We start from the raw sequence: 24,905 nt of genomic DNA on the forward strand, positions 1-24,905 counted from the left end.
GTCCTACTCTCTCGCCCCTAGTGTCAGCACATGGTGGGGTAGCAAGGAGGCAGCACACATAGGTGGGCTTCAGTCTACTGTGCATGGATTTGACCACGGCTAACTAACAGCTGCAGCAGTGTAGTATATGTACAAACCTGCTCATACAACCTCTACTTTTCTGACAGTGCTTTACACTAGATGCTGTGAGGATTTGATTGTATTTAGCCATGATGTTGGATGATTAGTTCAGTAGGATCAGCAACACCACTCCAACTCATCAACTCACCAAAGGTATTTAGGATGAGTTGAATATCCATCACTCTGGAGAACAGTGTCACTGCCCCACAGCCTCCAAGCTAGGGGTGGTGGGGGGTTGTGTAACCTTCTAGGCAATGGTTTATCATTGGAGTTTTATGTGCAGCTGCTCCAGAATATCTGATTCCATTGACCAATAGTATTTTTCGGTGGAGATTATACAAGATATACATAAAATCCCCAAATATCACTTCTGTTGGTCAGACACTGAATACTAACTGCATTCATTTGTATGAGTCCAGTATTTAATAGCACTACAAAGCATACAGTCTTGTTGCATTTGATGGATATTTTATTATTACTTTATTTTTGGTTATTATCTACTAGACTTCTATTCATTACAAAAAAATGAGAGACTGTGTTTGATTTCCCTTCTTCAAATATAACAGGGATAAGCAGGTCCAGATTAAGACCCTCTGGTGTGGTAAATAAATGTGTTCCTTTCTTCCAAAATCAAGTTCCTGCTTTTGTTGGAGAAACTGTCTCTACTGTCCAGGGAAGGTGTTCTACTACTGTGAGGATTTGATTGCCTTCAGCAACAAGAGCATTAGTGAGATCAGGATGTTTTCACGTTCACCACCCCTCCTTATCCCCAACTCATTCCAAAAGTATTGGGTGTAGCAGCATCATTCCAGAGAACACAGTTCCACTGCTCCACAGCTCAGAGCTGGAGGGCTTTATACCCCTCTAGTCCACAAATTTCATTAGGCATGGTGCCAATAGGTTCATGGTTATCTGCTCCAGAGAGTCCTATTCTATTAACAATACTTCTCTACAAGGACTAGACAAGCTGTGTGTGCATTTGAACATCGGTGTCAGCAATGGATGGAACGTAAAGTAGCTGAATGTATTTATTAGAAGGGGTGTCTACAAACATTTGGACATATAATGTAGCTTAAATTAATTTTAAAATACATACTTTTGTTGATAGTTAAATAAAGAAGGGAAATGAAGGAAGAATGAGGTGATATTTTAAACGTCAGATTTGTCCTCAGGTGACCTCCAACAGTAAACTGACCCAAAGAGATAAAAATAAAACTAATAATGAGTTACTACAAATGCAAAGTCCTTTAAATATAATTCTTTAATTTCCACATTTACTGATTTTTACTGTAGATAAGCACAAGGTAACTGTTTTGGTATTAGTATTGGTATTTAAATATTAACACTGACATTGCTTGGTATCAGCTTGAAATGATAGTCAGTGGTATCGTCCATCCCTTTCAGCCTTTCTCTCACATCCACTCCATCTGTTACACTCACAGGATGGTTGGATAAATCAGCAGGTGATTTGAATGAATGGATATAATCACCACACAGCGCTGAGTTCATTCTAGCCGGGTGAACATGTTAAAGGGGAATTCCAACAATTTTACAAATAAATGTTATGTTTTAAATATGTAAATGAAGTCATTCAGAGCAGGGGTGGGGGTTAGTGATTTTAGGGCCATAGGCAAAAAGAGTGAGGCTTGTTTTCAGTGATAAGTATTTACCTTTATTTTCCATCAGCTTCCTTGTTAGCATTTTGGTGGAGTCAGCTGACAGTGTGTCATGTTGGTTGGGAGGTCACTTAAGCAGTCATCTTTGTCATCTTTATCAGTATCATGGGAATGCTAGAAGTGGTGTCAATATCAATAATATTATGATTATCTGTCAGCGCTAGCACTTGCTTTATGAGCCTTAGCAATAGCATTGTTTTAAGGTTCTCCTCAATGTCCAAGAAATGTGCCCACCAAAGAACTTTCTCTTTTCACTTTTTTTGATTTTCTTGCATAAAGTAAAGTATGTAGTACTTTATAATACGAAGTATGTGTATTTCTACATAGTTTGACATAAATGTTAACATCAACACATATTTCACATTTGAGGTTAAGAACACTCTTTTGCTTTGTCCGAAACTGTGCCCTATTCACTACATAGTGCACTACTGTGGGGTTCAAGTGCACTGTAACAATCCCCTAATGTGCCGTAATATATAGTGTACAAAGGATGTACACTAAGTGGAATAATGATAGAATACCCATAATGCATGGTTTGGTGCAATGCTCTGCTATTGCACAGCAATGAGCTCACACACATAACGAGATGCCTGAAATCTTTCACTACCTTGTGAAATTCTGTTCCCTATAACAGTGCTCTGTATAGTGATCTGGATTTTTGCACGTAGGGGATAGTGAATAGGGCACAGTTTCGGACACAGCTCAGAGTATTAAAGTCTGATTAAAGTCTGCACATGGATCCTTCCAATCTCTGAACCACCTATGGATCCAGCAGCCTGGCTGTAGTGGCCAATTCTAGAGTCACACAAGCAGCAATTGCGCCAACTGCCTCTGCCACTCCCACTGCTCCTGTTTCAACTCCGGTTCATCTTGCCATCCCAGACTATGCAAGGGTTTTTGTCAAAAAATTAGTTGGTCTGTATTGACTGGTAGAACACTGACCTGGACTATGGCCTTTTGTAATTCACAAATATCCTGTACGCCATTGTACCTCGCATTCAAACTGCAGCTCCATAGTGTTTGATCAATCATCTACTGGAAAAGAGCCAAGTGAATAGCTGCTGCAGTTAAGATAAGGCAGGAGGTCAGCTGCAGATCACTCCCTCACATTTTGGATGGACAGTCCCTAGGCTGAGGCAGGATTAGAAAATTCACCTCACCACTAATGTTGTCCACAAAGCCTTTTCCACTCTAAGACCATTCTTTGGTTTTTAATAGACTACCCTGATGGGAGGGCTTTCCCTGGTTACCCCAAAACAGTCCTGAATCTCCTAAACGACTGGGGAATTGACTCACTGCCTTACTCTTCAATGTCACGCTACAAGCTTAGAGCAATTTTTTTTACTCTCCCCCTAAATACTGTGATTTGTCTGCAGTAAGCGCCAGTATGACAACTCTATCCACATCACTCTCAGGACTGTGCTGTTGATTTACCTCCAGGCACCTCCCCTCCCAAAAGCAAAGTGTACCTCGTTTAGACCTGAGTCACTCTGAACCTTCTCTACCTTTTGACTGTTGAAGTCAATGCCTCCAAAACAAGCTCTATTCAAGGACGTTCTCAGCTTCTTCGTAATCCTGAAGGACATTGTTTCTGATAGAGGTATAAAATTTACTTTCTGTGTATGGCAATCATTTTACATACTACTGCACATTACATTTAGCCTTTCATTAGACTATCATCCCCAATCCAACAGGCAAGTGGAGTGATTAAACCAGGACATAGGTAAGTCTTATACAGAGATGATTGAATCACTTTCCTTCAGCGTGGAGAAAATGCTCAAAATCCCTTAATCAATTCCTCCACTGGTTTCACAGCTTTTCAGTGCATCATAGGATACCAGTCCTTTCTCTTTCGCTAATCTGATGAACCATCAGATGTGCCAGACTAAGCAAATGTGGGAAGCCACTCCACTATCCAACACCAGACATTTCTAGGGGACCAGCACTGTTGTGCCATTCCCCAAATACAGCCCAGTCAAATGGTTTGTTGACGGTTGATGACATTCTGGACCCCTCTATTTATCAGTGATTTTCAACATGCCCATCCAGACTGACCAGAACCACACATCAGGTGGGGGGTCCTGTTAGTACCACAACCAGATCGCTGGGATCTCCAGAATTCTGAATCTGTTCTCATGGTTACACTAATCATGCCCAGCTGATTGTCAAAACGCTCACTACTCACATCCTTGTAAAGTATTGCCAGCTCTTGAATTTTCTTTTTTTTTTCTCTTGAAAATTGGTGATTTTCCTGTGTCCGTGTCTATTTTTGAACCTTTGCCTCTTTTACCTAAGCCTGCCAATAGATCCTCAGCAGCTCCTAATGCACAGTTGCTCTGTCTTTCATAGCATAACACTCTAAGCGTAGCAAAGGCTCTGATTTCTTTTATTTATTTTTTTTACATGTTCCCAGATCTTCATCAGCAGATGAGGCCTGAGGCATGTCATTAATTGCAATTAGGACATGTCAGCTGAATCAAATCGTTATAGATTTTCAGGCATTATAAATTCACTGCCTCTTCAAACATTGTGCAAACACTCAGCAGGCAGGGGCTCCTCTAAGCAACTGTCTAAATAATCAATAGCCACACAGTGAGTGAAAACTATAAGAAGATAGCCAAGGGTTTTTAGCTTGCGTTTTTTACAGTGAGGAATGTTATTAAGAAATGGCAGTTCAGGAGGTCTGTGGAGGTCAAGATGAGACCTAGATAACCAAGAAACCTTCAGATAGAACTGTTCATATGCTGGTAAGACAGGAAACTCAAAACCCCCATATTACTGTCAAGAACCTGTATGAGAGGTGGTGCACCATTTGAATGTGCAGCGCTCTAAGGTGTATAAATGTTTGCACAGGATGCATCAATGATTTTATTTGGCGCCTTTTACGTCTTTACTACTCAATAAAACGTATTATCAGGCTGAGGGTTTCCAGACCAGCTTTACTGGTCATTTTGGATGGTAAATAAAAATGGCTATACTTGTAATGTAGACATTGTGACCCTGGTCCCATTCATCACCTCTGTAAAGAAATCTGAGTCAATACGATTCTCTAGCCTATGATAAAGCATTCCACATCAAACCAGTTAAATATTTGCCTCCTAGTGACTGAATTATTTGGACAGGTAGAGTTCTCCTTTAAAGTGATTAGTGCTTATTAGTGTTGCTTGGAGAATGGTTTCGACCAATAGGCTGTCTGGGCTCTCCCTTGCATATTTGAATACGCACTCTGGTGGAAGGACGCAGTGAGAGAGTGAGAGAGAGAGAGAGAGAGAGAGAGAGAGAGAGAGAGAGAGAGAATGAGAGAGAGAGAGAGAGAGAGAGAGAGAGAGAGAGAGAGAGAGAGAGCATCCATCGTATGATCACTGGAAGGGCAGCAACTGAGAGCCTGCGCTTATAGGCGTCGATTTTTCCTCTTTATTCGCAGGAAAGTGACAGACTGCTGAGAGAGAGAGAGAGAGAGAGAGAGAGAGAGAGAGAGAGAGAGAGAGAGAGAGAGAGAGAGAGGCGAAGGCAGATGGCGTTGGCTTTGAGTTAGCTGGCAAAACCGGTCCTGTATTCAGACGTTTTCTTGTATTTGGACTTTACTATGAGGAGTGTGTGCTGTTTGTTACACGAGGGAAGACACATTCCCTTAACAGCAGCGCTAGCGATAAAATAGCCCATCTTTTCTTAAAGTACAGCGGAAGAAAACGGACGACAACGGAGACGGAGAGCAGCAAAGTATGATCCGAGGATGATTTCTGCCAGGAAAACTCCAGAGAAGAGTCGCTACCGCCTCCATTACCTCGTCTGGCACAACAAATACCGGCAGCTGGAGAAGGAGCTCTCGGCCAGCGAGCAGGTGAGAGGTGTCTGTGTGGTGCGCGTGTATGTGCGCGCGTGAGGGGCTTGTGTGTGAGAGCTGTGGGGAGTGGGCCATGTCCGCCGGGCTATTCGCACATATAGGTGTGCCACACACAGCCTGGCAGAGTTAGCTAGCAGCAGTCGACGGACAATTCATCTCGCTAAAACATCCCAGTCCATCACTCTGACACGCTATTCAGTGAAGACCTGAAGACAGACGGACGGAAGGGGGACAATAGGGCTCCTGTGGTCGACTGCTGATTGATTTTTCCACCTACTTCAGGCTGACTACTGACCTCAGTTCAGTAGCCCTCACTCACACTCCCTTATCAGCCGTTATTACCGTTGTATTTTACCGCGATCACATACAGGGTAATAAAAATGGCTGTGAGCAGACTCCTACACCCTGGCTCTGTACTAATGTTGGGCGTCTGGCATCTCACTGCGGCTGATAGTCTCGAATATCTGACTAATTATCAAAACGATGTGAATTAGAGATGTATGAGAGAGAGGGAGGGAGGGAGGGAGAGGGAAGGGTGAAGGGAAAGGGAGATACAGCGGATAGAAGGGGGTGAGGGGGGAGAGAGATAAGGAGAAAGAGGAAGAGAGAGAGAGAGAGAGATGAAGGGATGGAGAAGGGAGAGAAAGGAGGGAGGGAGATAGAGAGAGGGAGAAACAGAGATAATTGGGAGAGGGAGGGAGAGAAAGAGTAGTGAGATAGAGAGAAATGGAAAGAGGAAGAAAGAAAAGAAGGAGGAAAAATGGAGAGAGAGGGAAAGGAAAGGAGACAGAAGGAGGGGTGGAGAAGGGAGATAGATAAAGAGAAATATGGGAGTGAGAACGGACATCAAAAGAAAGATTGAAGGAGGGAAAGAGAGGGAAAGAGAACAAGTCACAAAGAAGGCGGCAGAATAAGGAACTACAGAGAAAGAGAGGTAGAAGGGCTGAGAGTGTGAGATATATGCAAAAGAGAACGGAGAGAGAGAACCATAGAGAAAGAACGGGGAATAAGAGGGAGAGATAGAAGAGGGTGAAGGACAAAATGAGTGACAGAGAATGAGAAAAGAGAGAGACTAGGGCAGAGGGAAAGAAAGAGAAGACAGCATGAGTGATGCATCTTCTCCAGTCTCCGTTTTCCACTCGTGCAGCACATCTCAACACATCCATCTGAGGGTCTGTCAGTAGAAGATGGGCTTGTCGTGAGTCTCGAGTCATCATCTATGGCATTTAGCAGACGCTCTTATCCAAAGCGACTTACAAGGTTACTCGTATTACACAGGTGGGCCAATGTAGTGTTAGGAGTCTTGCCCAAGGACTCTTATTGGTGTAGTGCAGCATAGTCACCCAGACCGGGAATCGAACCCTGGTCTCCCACATGCTGTTGTTGTAACGCAATGGCAGGTGGTGGTGTTATCTGTTGCACCACACCAACTGACACATCAACCGAACGAGTCATGAGTCTCGTTCTCAACAAAGTCAGTCTGCAGTGACTCCAGTCCTCTCCCAGCACTCAGTGTGTCGTTAACCTGCGGCATGTGACAGTCAATGAGAACAAACGCTACGAGAAATACATACAAATGCGAGTAATGAACCAGTGAAGAGGGTTACGGTAGTAGGTGGGCAGCTGGAGGATGAAAGCTAGGAACAGCTTGCAGCATGGAATTGTCTTCAGTGTGGATTGTGTAATCTGCTTATCACATTACCTGATATACCCATCAAAGATTAGAGAATAGAAGAGGATGTAGATGTGTGTAAAGCTTCTGCTTGAATAGGGCTTTGCATGTTAGGTAATGTGTATGTTCTTCATCCCGTGGGTGGAAAGATGCTGAATGATGTGTCGTGTGGAATATTTTTGGAAATGTTCCAGGAAACGACACTGATGGATTTGATTTGCATGGAAAAGTTACAACATGAGCTCACTGGGAATTGTGTTGCTTCACATGAACCACCAACAGTGTTAGAATACTGTATCAGTGCACACATACTGCTGGTCACTCTCCACATATCATTACACACATTTGTTTATTTTGGGCACTTGCACAGCACACACACACACACACACCAGCCATACACCAAAGTCCTCTATTACAGAGCTAATTGTAACACTTCTGAATTAAGTCTCTTTGGTACACTAGAGGCCTTTGTGTGGTGGGTATCCCACACACTAATCCTCAACCCGTGCACCCTTCACTGAGCACAGTGCAGCTTTATGGTCCTGGCCACCAGTAATAATTCAAAAGCTACCCCTGCCGATTATTGCTGTGATATAAAGCATTGATGCTTTATCTGATTTACCGGCTGCTGACAGTATAATCTGGTCATGGTTGGTGTGGAGTTCAGGCTCAGGGTTTCGACTGACAATGAGTTAAGCTCATCTCCGTCAGGGATGGGATGTAGTGTGTTTGTGTGTGATTAGCACTGGGCGATATTGATTAACTTCAGGAAGGAATTAACTTCAGGCATGGTTCTCCCTCCAGATTTCACTTAATGTCAGAATATGGGGTGGGAATCTCTAGGCACCTCACGATTTGCTTAAATTACGAGTCAGAAGGCTGTGATGATAAAACGATTATCGCTGCGCCTTGATGCATCTTTTTCGTACAGTGTGACTCGCAACTTTTAAAGTGAAATGTTCGTAATGATCCATAATGAATTTACTTTCAATATCTCTGATCAATAAACAAATGGAGGAGATGTCAACTGAAGTCAACTAGAAGGTTGAGTAGTGGGGCTGCGATAGAAAAACTTAGTAATGCGTCTTACCCTCCCTAGTAGCCTTGACACAGAGGACAACTTAAGCACTTGCTTAGAGGCCAGGTTTAGCATGTGGACATAGCATTTTACATGTAGGACCCTACCCAGTTCAGCAGCAACCATGGAGCCATTGGAGCGTTATCAGTAACAAACACTAAATTTTACTTAGTGATCTGCAATTGCTTTATTTTTTATACTTAATTCGAGGGCCAATTTTCCAATCCCTATTCACATGAACTCCCCCTATCAATAGCAAAGCCGGCAACACTAGGAATGTGAAAACTAGCATGTCTCGTCCTATACATGTGAAGTCAACCACAGCTTTTTTTAACCGCTGCTGATGCAGATCGCTAGGTAGCCAGTGTGCTCGGAGGAAAGCACAGCTCCCCAGCTCAGATACAACAGCTAACAGATGCCTGTGCTGACCAACATCACACTAAGAGTGATATGGGGAATAAGTGCCATCAACCCACCCCTAAAAGAAAGCAAGGCCAATTGTGCTCTCTTTGATGCCGACTGTTAATGGCAAGGAGCATGACCCGGGATGTTGCATTCTTAAACAGCTCAGCCATATCTGCACTTGTGTGACTGTCAATCACTACTCTTCTTTGGAACACATGAGATGCTAGCTGCCACTCATCGGTAATAAAATCCTCAGTTGCAGTGACAAATTCTGTGGCAGTGTATGTCCACACATCACATTACAGCTGTCCTACCCTTTTTCTTCAGTGATTCCATGACTTTGGTTGCTCAACATAGAGCAAAAGCCCTAGTTCTCAATGGCCGAGTACAGACGCAAATCCTTGGCAATAAAAGTTGCGATGGAAGTTGTAATTTGCTTCGCCTATTCAGAGTCAACATAAAAAAAGATTCTTCCTTATTTAAGTGGACTTTAAATGGTCTCCATTAATTACACTACATGTCCAAATGTTTGTGGACACCCCTTCTTATGAATGCATTTAGCTACTTTAATAGAATAGGTAGCAGGTAAACATGAACCTATTGGCACCATGTCTAATGCCAGGCATAGGCTAGAGGGGTGTACAGCCACAGTACAGTATTGAGCTGTGGAGAAGTGGAAATGTGTTTTCTGGAATGAAGATGCTCCATTCAATACTTTTGGGAGGAGTTGGGGAGTTGGAGATGAGGTGGGGTGGGGTCATGACCATCCAACATCCTGACCTCACTGGCACTTTTGTCACTGACTGCAGTCAGATCCTCAGAGCAATGCTCATCTAGTAGAATACCTTCCCTGGACAGTACAGACAGGTACTCCAACAAATACAGGAACACTTTTTTAGTACCCTTGATTTCGTAAGAAACAACAAATGAGCAGGTGTCCAAATACTTTTGTATATATAGTGTATCACACTACAAATGACTAAAATGTGCTTAATGACTGTTTGGACTGAAAATTAAATTAAAAAATAAATACATTTCTGACCTTTGCTCTTTATTCTGCTTGGCAACAGGAACACATATGTGGTGAGTGTAATACTTAGGATCTATGAAACCTATCTCTAATCTTACTGTGAGAAGGAAAGTCATTGGTATACCAGTGGTACACATGGTATAGATAATGTATCACTAGTTAGAACAATCACGATGGCTTCTTCTCAGAAGTTTGGAAAGAGTAGGCCTCCCGTGCACAAAGACAAAGGTGCTGCCGCAACACACAGGATTACGTGATCGATGTTGGGTGTCAGAAAAAGAACAGAAGGGGCAAAAAAAACCAGAGCCAGAAGGGTGGAGGAGGAGGAGGAGGAGAAGGAGGAGGGGTGAGGGGACATGAATAGCAAAGCAATGAATTTGAGGGTAGGGGAGGAAAATAAGTCAGCGAGAGCTAAATTTGCAGTTTGCCTTGACAGCGCCATAAAAGCAGAGCAGAGAGATGGAGCAGACAGCTGACAGTCTGGAGGAGAGAAGAAGGAAATAGAGGATGGATTAGAAAGGCTCACAGAGTGGAAAGACTGGAAAACCAGCCTGAGCTGCAGGAGAGAGGGAAGAATTGTGCAATATATCTGCTGCAACAGAGTCACGGTTATTAAAAAAGGGGGGAAAACTGCACCCAGAAGCATGTGTCCTGAGGAGAGAAATGGTTATGTCACACATAGGATCATATTTATGTGAAGTCAGCAGCAGCTCAAATAACAAGCTCAAGCTCATTTCTCCAGTGTCTGTCTAACTGATGCTATTGCTCGTATCTTTCCAATCAGAGTTTATTTCATCACACTCTCCTCCTCAGGCCTCCATCACGCTGATTCCTCTCTTCTACTCTACTACTGCATCATGAAACCCAACACTAATTGCAGAATGTTGTCACTAGGGATAAGGATGGGGTCTGGGAGAGAGTAGCCTGAGATTTAGTTAACTTACTGAAAGCTTTTAACAGACAGGGCTGGATGAGAGGGACAGCAGCTGCCAGAGCGCAAAGATTGAAGAGATGTCTGCATGGACAAGGCCGCAATATGTTTGGGAGTGTGTGGGTCGCTGAATTGGAAATGAGGAAATGAAAGGTACTTTGAGGATCATATCTGATGTCATTATGGCTCATGGCTGGAACTTGCTAACAGTGGAACAAGCAGACACACACTCAAATACACATGCGCGCGCACACACACGTACCATAAAGAAGCAATGAAAAACCTGTCAACTGTTAATGCTTTGAAGATGAGCTTGTGACCTACAGCACAATTTGACTTAATAGAGTCCTGACATTTGCAACATGGTATTGGCAGCCCTCCGCATGGGCTGTTCACCATCAGTCATCATGGAAGGTTATGCTAGCAATAAACAAGTTCCCCTATTCTAATTTGCCTATGCAAAAGCTCATAAAGCTGGTACGTTGTTCTGTGTTCTCTTGGAATGAGCCAAGGCTTCTCTCCTTCTGGTTTTCAGCACTTCCCCAGTGTCTTATCTTTACTCCACAGTAAGGCGCTAGAATGAATAGAGCGTAGATGACATCATCTGAATGCTGGGAAAGGGAGAGTGGTTGGACATGTAGGACAGAGACAAAAAGAACTGAACCTAAGACATTTAAGGAGTAGAAATGTTGCTGTGTCTCTTCATATGTTGTAGACTTGCATTCTGGTTTGGTTTAGTTTTATTTATTTATTTATGTTTTGTCTAAAAAAAAAAAAAGTGGTCTCATCTGCTGATGGACTGGATTAACTAAACCTTATTCACAACACAGGACCGATTATTTTATTTTTACCACAGTGTTCACAGTGAATACCTGGTGTTCTCAATCCCCATTAACTGACAGCATTCATCTGTTTATTCATTACTGTGAAACATTAAAACATATATAACATATAATATGTGAAACTTTGCAGAAAACCCTCTGTTTTACCAGCGTGGGAAGACTGTGCCTTTCTGCGTTTTTAAACCAGAGCTGAATATTGAATTCAGAACCAAATGGTGATTAATACTAATGCTAATACACACATGCTATAGAAAGCCAACAGATAATAAGATGACTATAAAACAGTCATTTTAAGAAAAATGAGTAGAATATCTCATTATAGAAACTTACTAAAAACAGTTATTTATTTCAGTATTTGTTGGTAGAATATCTCATCTAAACTGTGGGGCTGTATTATTTACACAAACACTTTAAGAGACGGATATGATCGGGGGGGCAGAACAACTGGAACAACCCCTGTGTAGTAAGCTATGGATCTCGAAGTATGGAGAAATGGAAGTCAGATCAGGTGTAGCTGTAAATGTCCCATTCTCTGTGTAAACAACTGTAGGTACATTTGCGTATTCAGGGTGATGTCCTTTGTTACAACCTCAGGGCTATGGCTGTACAATAAAAAGAGGCTGTACATAAAACCCTCACCAACTCAGCTGTCGTTCCAAACAACAGACAAGTTCATATAAGATAAGATGGATTTAAGTTTTGTTCCATGGTTTTGCTAAACTGAATGAACTACTTTAAATAGCATAATAAGGAAAATACTGTGGTGAAGTAATGTCCAAAACATCTGCAAAAGTGAACAAATTGCCTGGCAAAAAAGGAAAATGCAAAAGTGTGGCTTAACATCTTAATCCTAAACACTAGAGATCAAAGACTGCGTGAAACAGGGCCTCCCTGTATTTGATGGTATTCATTTAGGTGTCTACCAAGTTATGCGTTATGCCCCAATGGCCTTTTTTGTGTGATGTGGATGAGCAGATAGCAAATGCATGCAAACCAGAACACACACATGACTACAATAGTTCTTTCTTTGTTCTTTTACAAAAATGGTTCTTCACAGAACCAGAAATGGTAACCACCCAGTTCTAGGTAAGAATCAGTTTTAGGTTATACGTCACAACAAAGCAGATTTTAACAGCTGAAGCCAAATTTCCAAGCTCATGTGAGTTAATGCCCACTAAGCTTTATTATGCTGCAAAATGTGGGAAAAAGAAAGCACTTGTGACTACCTGAGCTCATAAAACGTGAGTGTGTTGATTTGTTGGAAGGCGGATTTCCAGAAGCAGATTCTTTGATTATTCCAATATTACTGCTTATTAAATGGTACTTGCTTTGAGAAACAAGTTACACTGGCATAAACTATATAGACTAACTAACTTTTGCTGTGTTCTTTATCAACCCAAACCCCCGAAATCCTTCCAGTCAACCTCTCTCCTTTTTTGTTGTTAGTGTTTGTGCAGTTAGGATATTAGTGGAATGGCTGTGATATTTTGTAAGAAGGTTAGGAGTCAGTATGGCAGTGCTGGTGCGCACACTCTTTCCTTTTTTGGTCTTCTGCACTGAAAATGTGTTGCCTTAGCCAATGTAGTCAGACTCTGCATGGAACATAGGAGTGCTGCTCTGGTGATGTGTGTCAGCTCCCTGTGTGTCACACCAGCCACCAAACGAGCAGAGGAGAGGAGGAGTAGACCCATTTCTCTCTCACTCTCTCCCTCCTCCGCTGTGACGGGGTCACCGGAGAGATGGCTGCTGAAGTCTGACGCCACTCTGAGAGCTTTTTACAGAAGCTGAACATAACCCAGAGACAAGCTCCCTCAGATCCCACCTGCTTTCTGATGCTTGTACCATTCCTTTCACATTCTGTGCCTTAGGTGCCTCTGCTTCCTCTCCAGTCTCTCTTTCTGGAAGCAAATGGCCTGAAACGAAGTGCTAGCTTAAAGGTAGCGCCATTTATCCTCTCGATTCATATAAGGAAGCCACCTATTGGATGTATGTGCACTCACCTTCATGTACTGTTGCCCACACAGAGGAGCTTTCATAACTTGGTTATTTAACCACGCATTGCATCTTGTGCTATTCAAAGCATCTCTCCTCGCTCACACACACACACATATGTGTGTATGTGTGTATATATATATATATATATATATATATATATATATACACACACACACAGAACACACATGATGCCACTGCCTGCCTCCCACATGCACAGTTTGGGCTCCCAATAAAAGATTGATGCCGGTTTAAGTAGCTGCCAGAGAACATTAGCCAAGGCAGAGAGAGCGCAAGAGCAGATGCTCCACCAGAGATGACTATCAATAATGCAGTCTCCAGCAGGCCTATGACTGAGAAGGGAGAGAGAAAGAGGAAAGGAGGAATGGACAAGCGGTAAGTGTGCTAAAAATGCAAGGGAAGACTCTGGATGACATAATATGCTTATACCTCTGGGGACCAATTGCCATGTTCAATGATAGTTTGTGAAACATATCAAATTTATGCAATTTTTACCTTTTGTCCAAAACCACATAAGTCATTCTAAATTAGATTACTTAACAGGTTAACAGTGCGAGGCAAGTGTGTGATGATTTCGGCACACAGTTTGCACACAGTATTAAGTGGTTGTGTATGAACCTTCATTACTTAGCTGATCTATCCTTGTGACCTCCATGCAAACTAAAGAATCTAACTTTGAACATCAATGACTACATATGGGCTAAAGGGTAAATTGTAAATTTGAACCTTCATACAAAACACAAAACACATTTTAAAACGATTTCATTGCAGTGTGTACAAATGTTGATGGTATTTCAAAAAATTACGACCTGTCAAATTTCTGTTCTGTGGGAGCTCACTTACTGGTAATGCTATGCTCTGAAAAAAAACAGGCTCACCGTAGTTTAGCGACATGCTGAGTTTAACTAAAAGAGACAGTTGAATTGAATTATACTAAATTACACTTCTCCAACTGTAGGGTGAGCCCAGGTTAGCCAACCTGTGATATATACTCATATGATCAAATAATTGCGCCTCAGTTACACAGGCAAAAACCTTAACCATGAAAACGATGTAGGCGCCACAACAGGTTTTTAGCACACTAGACCGTGATCAAATGAAACGTGAGGAAAAAACTGTTCAGTTCTATCAGAAAACCATTTCTCAGGGTTTTAGAGCATCACTGAGAATCATAGAAACAGTAGCGAATGTTTCCAGGAGTGGGCAGTGTGCCAGAACTTCCAGAAAGGCGCCAAGGTCACCAAAGGTTGCACAAGAACATCCAAGTAACTGCAGATCTTTCTAGCCTCAGCTAAGGTCAGTGCTCATGACTTCACAGCAGAAAAGGCACTGGGCAAAGGTAGCTTTCATGGGAGAGCAGCAAGCCAGAAAACACTGATAACCGATAGAAACATCAGTCCTTATTACACAGTTCAGAAAAGAAGCACTTGGGCTTTTTCATGGCACTGTATGCATCTATTGGCATTCAGGTCAGCGTGTGGCATAGCTGCAGTGTTTGTATAAGAGCAATTAAATGTGGCAGTCTGTTTGTCAGAATGCTGTGTGTATGACAAGATGCAAGCACAGTTTAATGGCAGCCAAATTAGTGGTGTGTACTGCTATATCTTCTATTGATATGTTCATCTTTGTTACAAAACGAAGTATTTTAGGATAATGCTTTATGGACAGATCAGTCTGAAGTGTAGCTCTTTGGACAAAAGATAATTGTTAGAATTGTCTTAAAGCTAAACCTGCATCACAGTAGAAATATCATACCAACGTTTAAATGTGGTGGTGATAGTGGGATGGTGTGGGGATGTTTCGCTGCCTCAGGACATGGGGAACTTGCTGCAATTACAGGAGCTATTATAGAACAGTTATTAAATAATAACTAAAATATAATTAAGAAATAAAAGTTATCTTTTGTATCCGCCCATTCTTAAGCTAAGTGTGTATTGATCTGCCCATGAGCTGAAGCTGAAGTGTTAATATATAAGCAATTAAATGTTTTAATCTCTTCATTAGAATGCTGTGTGTACAATAACATGCATGTATTGGTAATAATATGTAGGTAATAATAAAAGGAGCCAGATTGGTGCTATATTCACATACACCTTCTATTGATAGTTTCCTGTTTTTGTCAGGTCAGGTAAATACAGCACAGTATAATACAACACTGGGCCTCATTCGCTAATATCTTCCTAAGAATGTTCTTAAATATTTTCTTGATAAAAGATCTAAGAAAAAGCCCATGTCAGATTCATGTTGTGTGTTTAAACTGCAGAACAGTTTTCATCTCTGCTCTTATAATGATGGATCTCATTGTCTATGTAAAATAAACAAATCACAAATAAGAAAACACTGGTAAAAAAAACTGCATAAATGGATTTGAAGAAATTTCTCCTTAAGAAAACAAAAACAGCATAAAACTCTCCTGAGACACTTGCTGATCTACTTATATTATTTTTATGTGGGTATATGTATAAATATAGCTACATTCAGAACCCACAGCATTATGCACAACAAACATCACACAATATATCACAATGACATGCAGCACTGCGCAGCAGTTCACACCCTCAAGGGCCTAATCACAATGTCATTTGTTAGAGGTGTCACTGGTTCAATGCCAGGTATTGATATTGGGACGATATGAGTGGAAAATGTTGGATTGGTTATTGATCTGATCTAGTCCTGTACCAAATCTAGCCTGAAAGCGCACACATTCACACTGAGTGATGGGATTTATTTGTAGGGGAGTGTTTTGAGTAGTTTGAGTGTGATAGCCTGTATAGGGAATTGAAAATGACTTAAATTGCGGAGAAAATTGGATCCATCCCCTCAAAACACACACACACACCCATCTATACCATTTGTCCGCAATGTAACATTCATCACATCACTATGTTCATCACCTAATCTAACTCGGGACTCAAGCCTGTAAACATATTAGGATAAATAAGGTTAAGCAAGGTATGAGCAAGCACTTTCGTAGTGGCAATAACTTGCAGTTGTCATGTAAGGCATACGTTGGATCCAGATCCCTCCAAAGCCAGTCTCAACATGTTCAATCTCACTGTTGCTGAAGAGGTAAACCTACTGAGTTCAGACACATTCAACTGCAAAGCGAGTGTAATCATCGTAAATGCAGTCTATGTTGACTTGTTTTAAGATATTTTATCTATTGAATTGGTCTTATTCCTTTGGCAAATAATTTTTCTTAATTTAAAAGATTATGGATAGAAGTGAGAAATATCAAATGTTTAGCCTAGATTTAAGAGAAGTTCACTTGCTAACATATTTTTGCAGTATATAAATAATCTGTAAGCAGATCAGATGGTGTGTGTGTATATACAACTCTATTCCCTCTATACAACAAAAATAAAATCATCCAAAGACTGTAACCTACTCAGAATACAAACCTGCTGTTGTATTTGTTGTATCCACTGATGATAATAGCAGAATCTGCTCGTTCAGTATCTGATTGTTCAGGCGAGAGCAATAATATTTGTCATTGTCTGTTTAGCTGCAAGCTGCATTTTTTCTGTGTACTGTGCAAGATGAAACAATACTTGTGTGTGCGATGAAGGTGGGTTAGCAGAAACGATTGTGTGTGTGTGTGTGTGTGTGTCTGGTGGAGTATAAATAGCAGAGAGCAGGGTCACTGTAAGGCCAGAAACAATTGATGACTCTTGTTCTGTCCTCTCCCTCTCAGATCACTCTCTAATCCTTCATAACATGGAATTCTGTATTTCTCTTTCTCCCTTTCGCCCTCTCTCTTCCTCCTCTCCTCTCCTTTCTGCCTCTCTGCCTCCCACATTAGTGTGTTAATCTGTCGTCTCGTCTCTAGTGTTAGCCTCAGGGCTTGAGCTGAGCTGCCTGCCGGACTGACAAGAGAGCCATGCTTCACTTTAAACTAGGGATTCGCTAATCCACTATTTGTCTCCTGATACCCTTTCTGATACGTCTTTAGGAGTACTGGCCGGTTACAAGTACTGATCTGATGGCAGGACTTAGTTAAAGCATTTGTGTTAGTGAATTTCACAAACATACATTTACTAGGCATTCCCCCTATCAGGAATTGTGGGCAGATGAATTGTCATGTAAATGTTTGCTGATTTGTCAATATCTGGAAATGCCAGCAGGATTATGATATTTTGCACCTGTACACTGTACGCTAAACAAGTTCTGTATAGTTCTGGAAAGAGGCCTGGAACCCTGTTTTGTGCAATTTATGACCTAATTGTTTTAGAAAGAGCCATTTTACCCGGTAAAAATACATCACTGTCATGAATCAAGTATTCTTTATATTTAACATTGGTGATTTTTTGAGTCATGGTTTTACATAGAATTGTTGCCTTGAAAAACACATTTTCCAAAGTGTTACATGGACAGTAGAAGGTGGTGTACTGCAGTACATGATTGTATTATTTTCAGAATTTCATAAAAAACACCCTAGAGTAAGAAACAATGCTTAATGTGGGTTGGCCATGTCTGACCAATCTATTTGGTACCAGTACCGATCCATTATATTGGATCAATGCGGCACTGATTTTTAACCACTGCTGTGTTCTCTATTCTATCTCTCTTGTTTTCCTTCCATCACACCATCCCGCTGCTTCACCCCCTCCTCTGCTCCTGTTACCATAGCGATGCACCTCCTCGTCCACACCCTCCTGCGTTCTCCTGCGGTGTGTAAGCTGCTGTGTTTTCACTCCTCAGAGGCTGCTCAGGTCCCAGTTGTTGCTCTCAGCCTGCTTCTGCTGCTAACGAGGGAGGTGGCTAATTGCAGAGCAGCGAAGGAGCTAAGGGAGAGCAGCCTGGAGCAGCAGCCCTGCACAGGGGAGCAGCTTTACGCACAAGAACACCACACACCCATGTACACACACCCACGACATGCAGTATTATTAAATACGCATGTGGAAAACAACACAGCTCGGCACAACAGTTACAGTGGGAAGGGCTGTATCTTACAAACGCGTGCGCACACACACTTCAATATGTATGTCAAAAAACAGTGTATTATAGCTCAGCACAGTAGTTAGCACAGCAACTTGTATGTACGACAGTGCATTCAGCTTTACTTCACTCACACTACACACCCATTGCACACCACTGAATTGACACTGAATCTGTCTGCTTTTGTTGACACTTGATATGTAGCCCACCGCTTTATTAAATTCAGTGAAAACTGAGAGAGCTGAATAACGAATGGATCCAAATGGCTTCCAGATCTGGCCGTCATTGGTTTGTTCCTGCCACTGATTTCAGTTTTAAATTTAGGTTTTAAAATTTCCCAGCACAGCTGCAGCCTCATGTAGCCCATGCAGATCACACGCTGAGCTCAGGACAGCAGATCTCTGGGATAAATTCCTTTAAATTATAATAACTCCAATGTTCCTCACACACTCTTACTCATTCGTAAATAATGAAATGGTGCTGAAATGAGCTTTCAGGCATAAAACGTAAACTTTAGGTTTTGGCCACGCCCACTTCCAGTTCGAATCTAAATACCTACTAGGTATAAGAATACTGAGCACAGTATTTTGAGCACTAAACAGATACATGGCACATGCTATACCCATTCTGTGCAGACACACTGAGTATGAAAGCTGTACTTATAGGCAATCAGGCAAAAAGTTTGATGCTGTGTGCTAACCACACGCACAGTAAGACCTAAGACAACACACTCTCACACAGAGACAGTGTATAAAGTGTAAATACAGCAGTCTGGCTGCCAGGACTACTGCAAGGCAACTGAACAGCTCTCCCAGCAGACAGCAAGCCCTCCGGCAGTAATATGTTTCCATTATGATGTGCCAGTCTAAGGAGTGTATGTAAAACCAGCATTATGTGACTCACTTACTGTAAGCCTCCTCGAAATAAAACACTCCTGAGGCACTCGCTCATCTGCATATCCTCATTTCTATGCCAGCACCGTCTTACCCCACTATTATGACCTTGCTTCCTGACAATGGGATTAATGTGTGTGGACACAATCGCAGGCAGTCGGCCAGCTCATCAAATATGATCAAGTGGGATGTACTGCATGCATAAATAACAGCACCCGTACAGATAAGGCTTGAGTTATGTTCTCTCTATACAGCATAGTAACAACTCTTTCACAGCCTCTCTGATAGTCCAAAGGCTTGGCAGTGCAAGACAGAAAGACTTGGCCAGATTAAACAAACAGCAGGGTTTGTCTTTTAGAGGTACAGATTGTAGTAGTTCTTTTACATCCAGTTTGCATAATTGAAAATAAAAAAACCCCACAGAATTAATTACATGGTGAGCTCTGTAATTAACTACTTTTGCAGATTTACATTTTGTATTGGGTTCAGGTCTGCATGTGTGATGTTTGTCTGCAAGATTCCAGTGTTAAAAAGTAAGAAAGCATGCAAGAACATTTTAAAATCAACAATAAAATCTCTCTTCCTCAAATAGAATCTACACTTTTGAAAGAACTGAATTAAAAGTCCCTTGTGTTCCTCAATTCTCTCTTTTAAATGAGAGTTTGTAAAGCCTCAGTAAAAGACAACCAATCAGCTAAAAGTGCTCAATTACATAGAATTCTACACCATACAATTCTTCTTTGGTTTTTGGACAGAACATGCACCGAACTGCTGTGTGTGGTGTTGCACTACCAAATTTAGCTTCTTAAAAGTATGGTGATATTATGTACCATGCAATACTGTATCGATTCTCAAAAACATAGTATGGATTTTTAATCAATAGTTTGCATGCAATGATTGGTTTCAGCCAGTGGTTCATTTTGTGTTGTGTTTAAGCCCTGACTCCTAGATAGAAGTGTTGTACTCTGTCTTCAGATCCCACTGTTCTGATTGCATAAAAAAGTTTTTTTCTTTTACTCAGATTTTATGTATATAGCTGCTGTCCAGTGAAAAACTTTCATTTCCATTTTTGTCCGTTTTTAGTTTTCTCCATTATGAACCCTGTCCCTGCTCTGTCCACTGTGTCAATAATTCTGGATGAGTAGACCAATTAAAATGCTCTAATTTATTTGGAATAAACTGTAAATCGTATCATATAATCAGGCACAGCCCTACACCCCTAAACACTTTGTCTCATAATTAATCTCATAATTGTAGTAGCTGCTGTGAAAATGAAGCGTATTTGTCGTCTAATATTTATTTGTATTGAACTCCCATGAGTTTATCAGTCACTACCTGTGTTAGGGCTTAGCATCATTAGCTGGTTAGCATCTTTAGCTGCAGTTAATCAGTATCACATGAGGAACATTGCTTATCCTCCAACATTGCCCCCCTTTGCATGTCATAATTCTCTCACATTTGGAAAACAGCACTTTCAGGTTTAAGCTTGTAACGGGGTGTTGAGAATGGGGGTGGAGTAATGCTGAAGAGGGTCTCATACAGGAACTGACAGGAGGTCAGTGTAAACACAAACAAGGCTCTGATGTACAGGTTTTCTCGGGCACCTAATACACATGCGGATGCCATTGCTAAAATAATTATTTTATATATCACAGTTTTGAATGGGGAAATAAGGGGAGAGACAATCAATTAATACTCCATTAAGTGAACTATGAATTCAAATTTTAAAAAAAATCAAGATGCTTTCATTACTGCAAGCTATAACTACTGCAACTTCTAAGGGGTTAATATAGTTCTCAGTCTGACTGTTCTGCTATTTCTTGTGAGTGCGGCAGGCTGCGCTACAAATGCTTTCTGTGTCATGCTTGAGTGTGATGGTTTAATTATCACCTGTCACTGCTCCCTCCATGGCGAGGTCCCACTTCAGACCCCCCCCCCTCATTTATCACCTGTGCTGTGTGTCTGTGAAGTAACTTCAGTGCATTTCTCTCTTCTTCTCTCTTTGGCTGTCCCAGGTGGACGTGGAGGTGGTGGACCCACGGGGCCGGACTCCTCTGCATCTGGCTGTGACCCTGGGCCACCTGGAGAGTGCTCGTGTGTTGCTGCAGTATGGTGCTGATGTCAGCAAAGAGAATGGCAATGGCTGGACAGGTAGGACCACAGCATTGTCCATTGACATAATTTGATCAGCCGAGTCATGATTTCAGACCTGAGGTTTGCTTCTTTGGTTTTTCACTGGAGGTACAAGTCTTACATAGCTGACAAATAATAGAAATTTCAATACATCATTTCACTATGAGCAGACTGCCTGCATAAATCATCGCATACATGCATCATATTGAGTTGTTAAGTAATCTCACATAGGTTTGCTTAAGTGCTTTCTGCTTGTCCATCAAAAGTGGATGTTAATTAAATATAAAAAGCATGCTGTTTAGCTAAAAACAGCAGATGCAGCTATAATGATATGATATTTTGTTCATTTAGCAGATAACAGTATGTCTCACGGTGTCAGAAACTACATAAGCGAGACTGTTTGAGAGTAATTAAAAACTCAATGCAGTTTGACGCAAGTGTGTGATGAGTTAAGCTGTCTGTACGATGCTAATTGATATACATAAGCTTTCATTACTTGTTAGCTGCATTAACTTCGGTGCTCCAAAGCAAAAATAAAGCACAGGAAAGCAGACTCCAAACACCATTAACTGAGCAACAATATTGGGGAAGATTCTTAGACAAAGTATAGCTGTAATTTTACTATCATGAGCAACAGCACATCGATTAAGACAGCACTGTCTTTCAAACAAACACTTGAGGAGTGGCAAGTAATTAGTGCTCAAGCTGTGCACACTTAGGAGGAGCGGTTATTAAGAGAAGATTAGCATAATAAGGGGAGTTTATTCCTCTCTGTTGCTTTAGGGAATAAACTTGTAACATGGCTCTATCTCTCTGTTCTCAGTGCTGCAGGAGGCCATCAGCAGGCGTGATCCTGAGCTGGTGCGCCAGGTCCTGCGCCACCGGGACTACCAGCGTACCTCTAAAAGACTGGCAGGGATCCCCCGTCTGTTGGAGAGACTTCAGCAGGTAACAGCACAAATGCACCAGTACCTCAAAACTGTGTGAACATTGGCTTTACAAGTTTACTGTACTGCTTGCATAACAAAATGGTCCTAAAATATTAGTTATATTCATGTGTGACACATGCCAGATACGCTATATGGGCAAACGTTTTGGGACATTTGCTCATTCATTCTTCTGAAATTAAGAGTAAAAAAAAAAGAGTTTATCCTGCTTTTGGTGAAATAACTGTGTCTGCTACCAAGAGAAGGCTATTGGAGCACTGTTGTAAGGATTTGATTGCATTTAGTGACTAGAGCGTTAGTGAGGTCCAGATATTGGATGATCAACACCCCCAACTCCCCAACTCATCCCAAAAGTATTGATGGAGCACCAGTATCCTGCAAACCCTCTTTTTGGAAATATGAGGTTTTGTTCCACAGCGACCATTTAATATATAATATACTTCCACATCATTCTGTTCATTTCAGTTCAACCAACAGTAACGGTAATCTGGCCTTCAGTTTCCAGTATTTTAGTGTTTCTCCATTCATAGAGATAGAAGTCTGGTCTTGTTGGACTGGAGCATTGCAAAGCATTGCAAAGATGGCTGCCGAAGGGACCGAACATGCCTTTAAGAATTTTGCTGTGAATGATCAAGCTAAAGGGGCCTGACCTCCATTTATACATTACAACTTAAGCTTTCTCTCACAATCAAACACACACAATCAAATTTGCAATTTTAACTTTTTATGAATTAGTGTTACATTTATTTGTAATGTTACTTTCAAAACAGAATGCAACTGGTATCGACGTTGGCTTACAATTCCCTTATAACTTATAATTCTCTATAGACATATACACAGTGTGTGCAGAATTATTAGGCAAGTTGTATTTGAGATGATTATTTTTATTATTGAACAAGAACTATGTTCTCAATCAACCCAAAAGACTCATAAATAACTGGGTAACTATTACTGTGCAGAATTATTAGGCAACTTAATAAAAAACATATATACCCATCTCACTTGTTTATTTTCACCAGGTAAACCAATATAACACAAAATGTAGAAATAAACATTTCTGACATTCAAAAACCACACCACAGCTTCCCAGACACTGTTCAGCGAGGTCTACTGTTTTCCCTGTAGATCTCACATTTCATGAGGGACCACAGGTTCTCTATGGGGTTCAGATCAAGTGAACAAGAGTCACTCGCATTTCATCAGTCCATAAAACCTTAGAAAAATCAGTCTTAAGATATTTCTTGGCCCAGTCTTAACGTTTTGTCTTATGTTTCTTGTTCAAAGGTGGTCGTTTTTCAGCCTTCCTTACCTTGGCCATGTCCCTGAGTATCGCACACCTTGTGCTTTTGGATACTCCAGTAACGTTGCAGCTCTGAAATATGGCAAAACTGGTGGCAAATGGCATCTTGGCAGCTTCACGCTTGATTTTCCTCAATTCATGGGTAGTTATTTTGCGCCTTTTATTTTCAACACGTTTGTTGCGACCCTGTTGGCTATTTGCCAGGAAACGCTTGATTGTTCGGTGATCACGCTTGAAAAGTTTGGCAATTTCAAGACTGCTGCATCCCTCTGCAAGACATCTCACAATTTTTGACTTTTCAGAGTCCGTCAAGTCTCTCTTCTGACCCATTTTGCCAAAGCAAAGGAAGTTGCCTAATAATTAAGCACACCTTATATAGGGTGTTGATGTCATTAGACCACACCCCTTCTCATTACAGAGATGCACATCACCTGATTTACTTGATTGGTAGTTGGCTTTCAAGCCTATAGAGCTTGGAGTAAGACAACATGTGTAAAAAGGATGATGTGATCAAAATACTCATTTGCCTAATAATTCTGCACATAATATATATATATATATATAGTGTAACCTGATTGTCTGGTTAATAAATTAAAATTTATAATCATTTTCAAGTATGGTATTGTTATGATCACAAGTGGATGGGGTTGCAGGCTGTTGAACCTTTGAACTAGACATGAACATGATACTGATAGTAGTAGGAGATAAAACATACATTGAGCTAGCACAATACAATGAACTACACACATACTGTAAAAAACACAGAAGCATCAAACCAGGAACTGGCTGCTAGAAAATGGCTACGGAACGTGAAACTGAAGAACACTATTCAGTTGTACTAAGTCGTATTCAGATGGGATTAGTTTTACACTGGGATGTGCAGTAATGTATGTACCAGCAGTGTATCTTTATTAGTCCTTGATAACACGCCCTGTAAAAATAAGCCTGAATTGGCATGTTTGTAAATATTCCATGACATCATGTGGATATTTGGAGCATGGGGTGCTCAATCAGGCATCTGGTTGTATGATGTATGACTGGAAAAATAAAAGTAAGTGAAATCTTCAAAATTCAACACAGACC

The 24,905-nt window shown here is 41.3% G+C and overlaps 1 protein-coding gene across 3 annotated transcripts in view; it reads left to right on the top strand.

The window, feature by feature from the left end:
• The first annotated feature begins 5,114 nt into the window (after nucleotides 1–5,114).
• Nucleotides 5,115–24,905, top strand: part of ankrd13b (ankyrin repeat domain 13B) — a 30,817-nt gene continuing 11,026 nt past the window's right edge. For all 3 annotated transcript variants that reach the window (XM_072691876.1, XM_072691877.1, XM_072691879.1), the window contains exons 1-3: nucleotides 5,115–5,637; nucleotides 21,458–21,593; nucleotides 22,399–22,523. In XM_072691876.1, the coding sequence (XP_072547977.1) occupies nucleotides 5,530–5,637; nucleotides 21,458–21,593; nucleotides 22,399–22,523 (369 nt within the window). In that variant the 5' untranslated portion in view covers nucleotides 5,115–5,529. The remainder of the gene's footprint in view (nucleotides 5,638–21,457; nucleotides 21,594–22,398; nucleotides 22,524–24,905) is intronic.

Source organism: Salminus brasiliensis, chromosome 11 (assembly GCF_030463535.1).
Source record: "Salminus brasiliensis chromosome 11, fSalBra1.hap2, whole genome shotgun sequence".
In the NCBI taxonomy this organism is placed as follows: domain Eukaryota; kingdom Metazoa; phylum Chordata; class Actinopteri; order Characiformes; family Bryconidae; genus Salminus; species Salminus brasiliensis.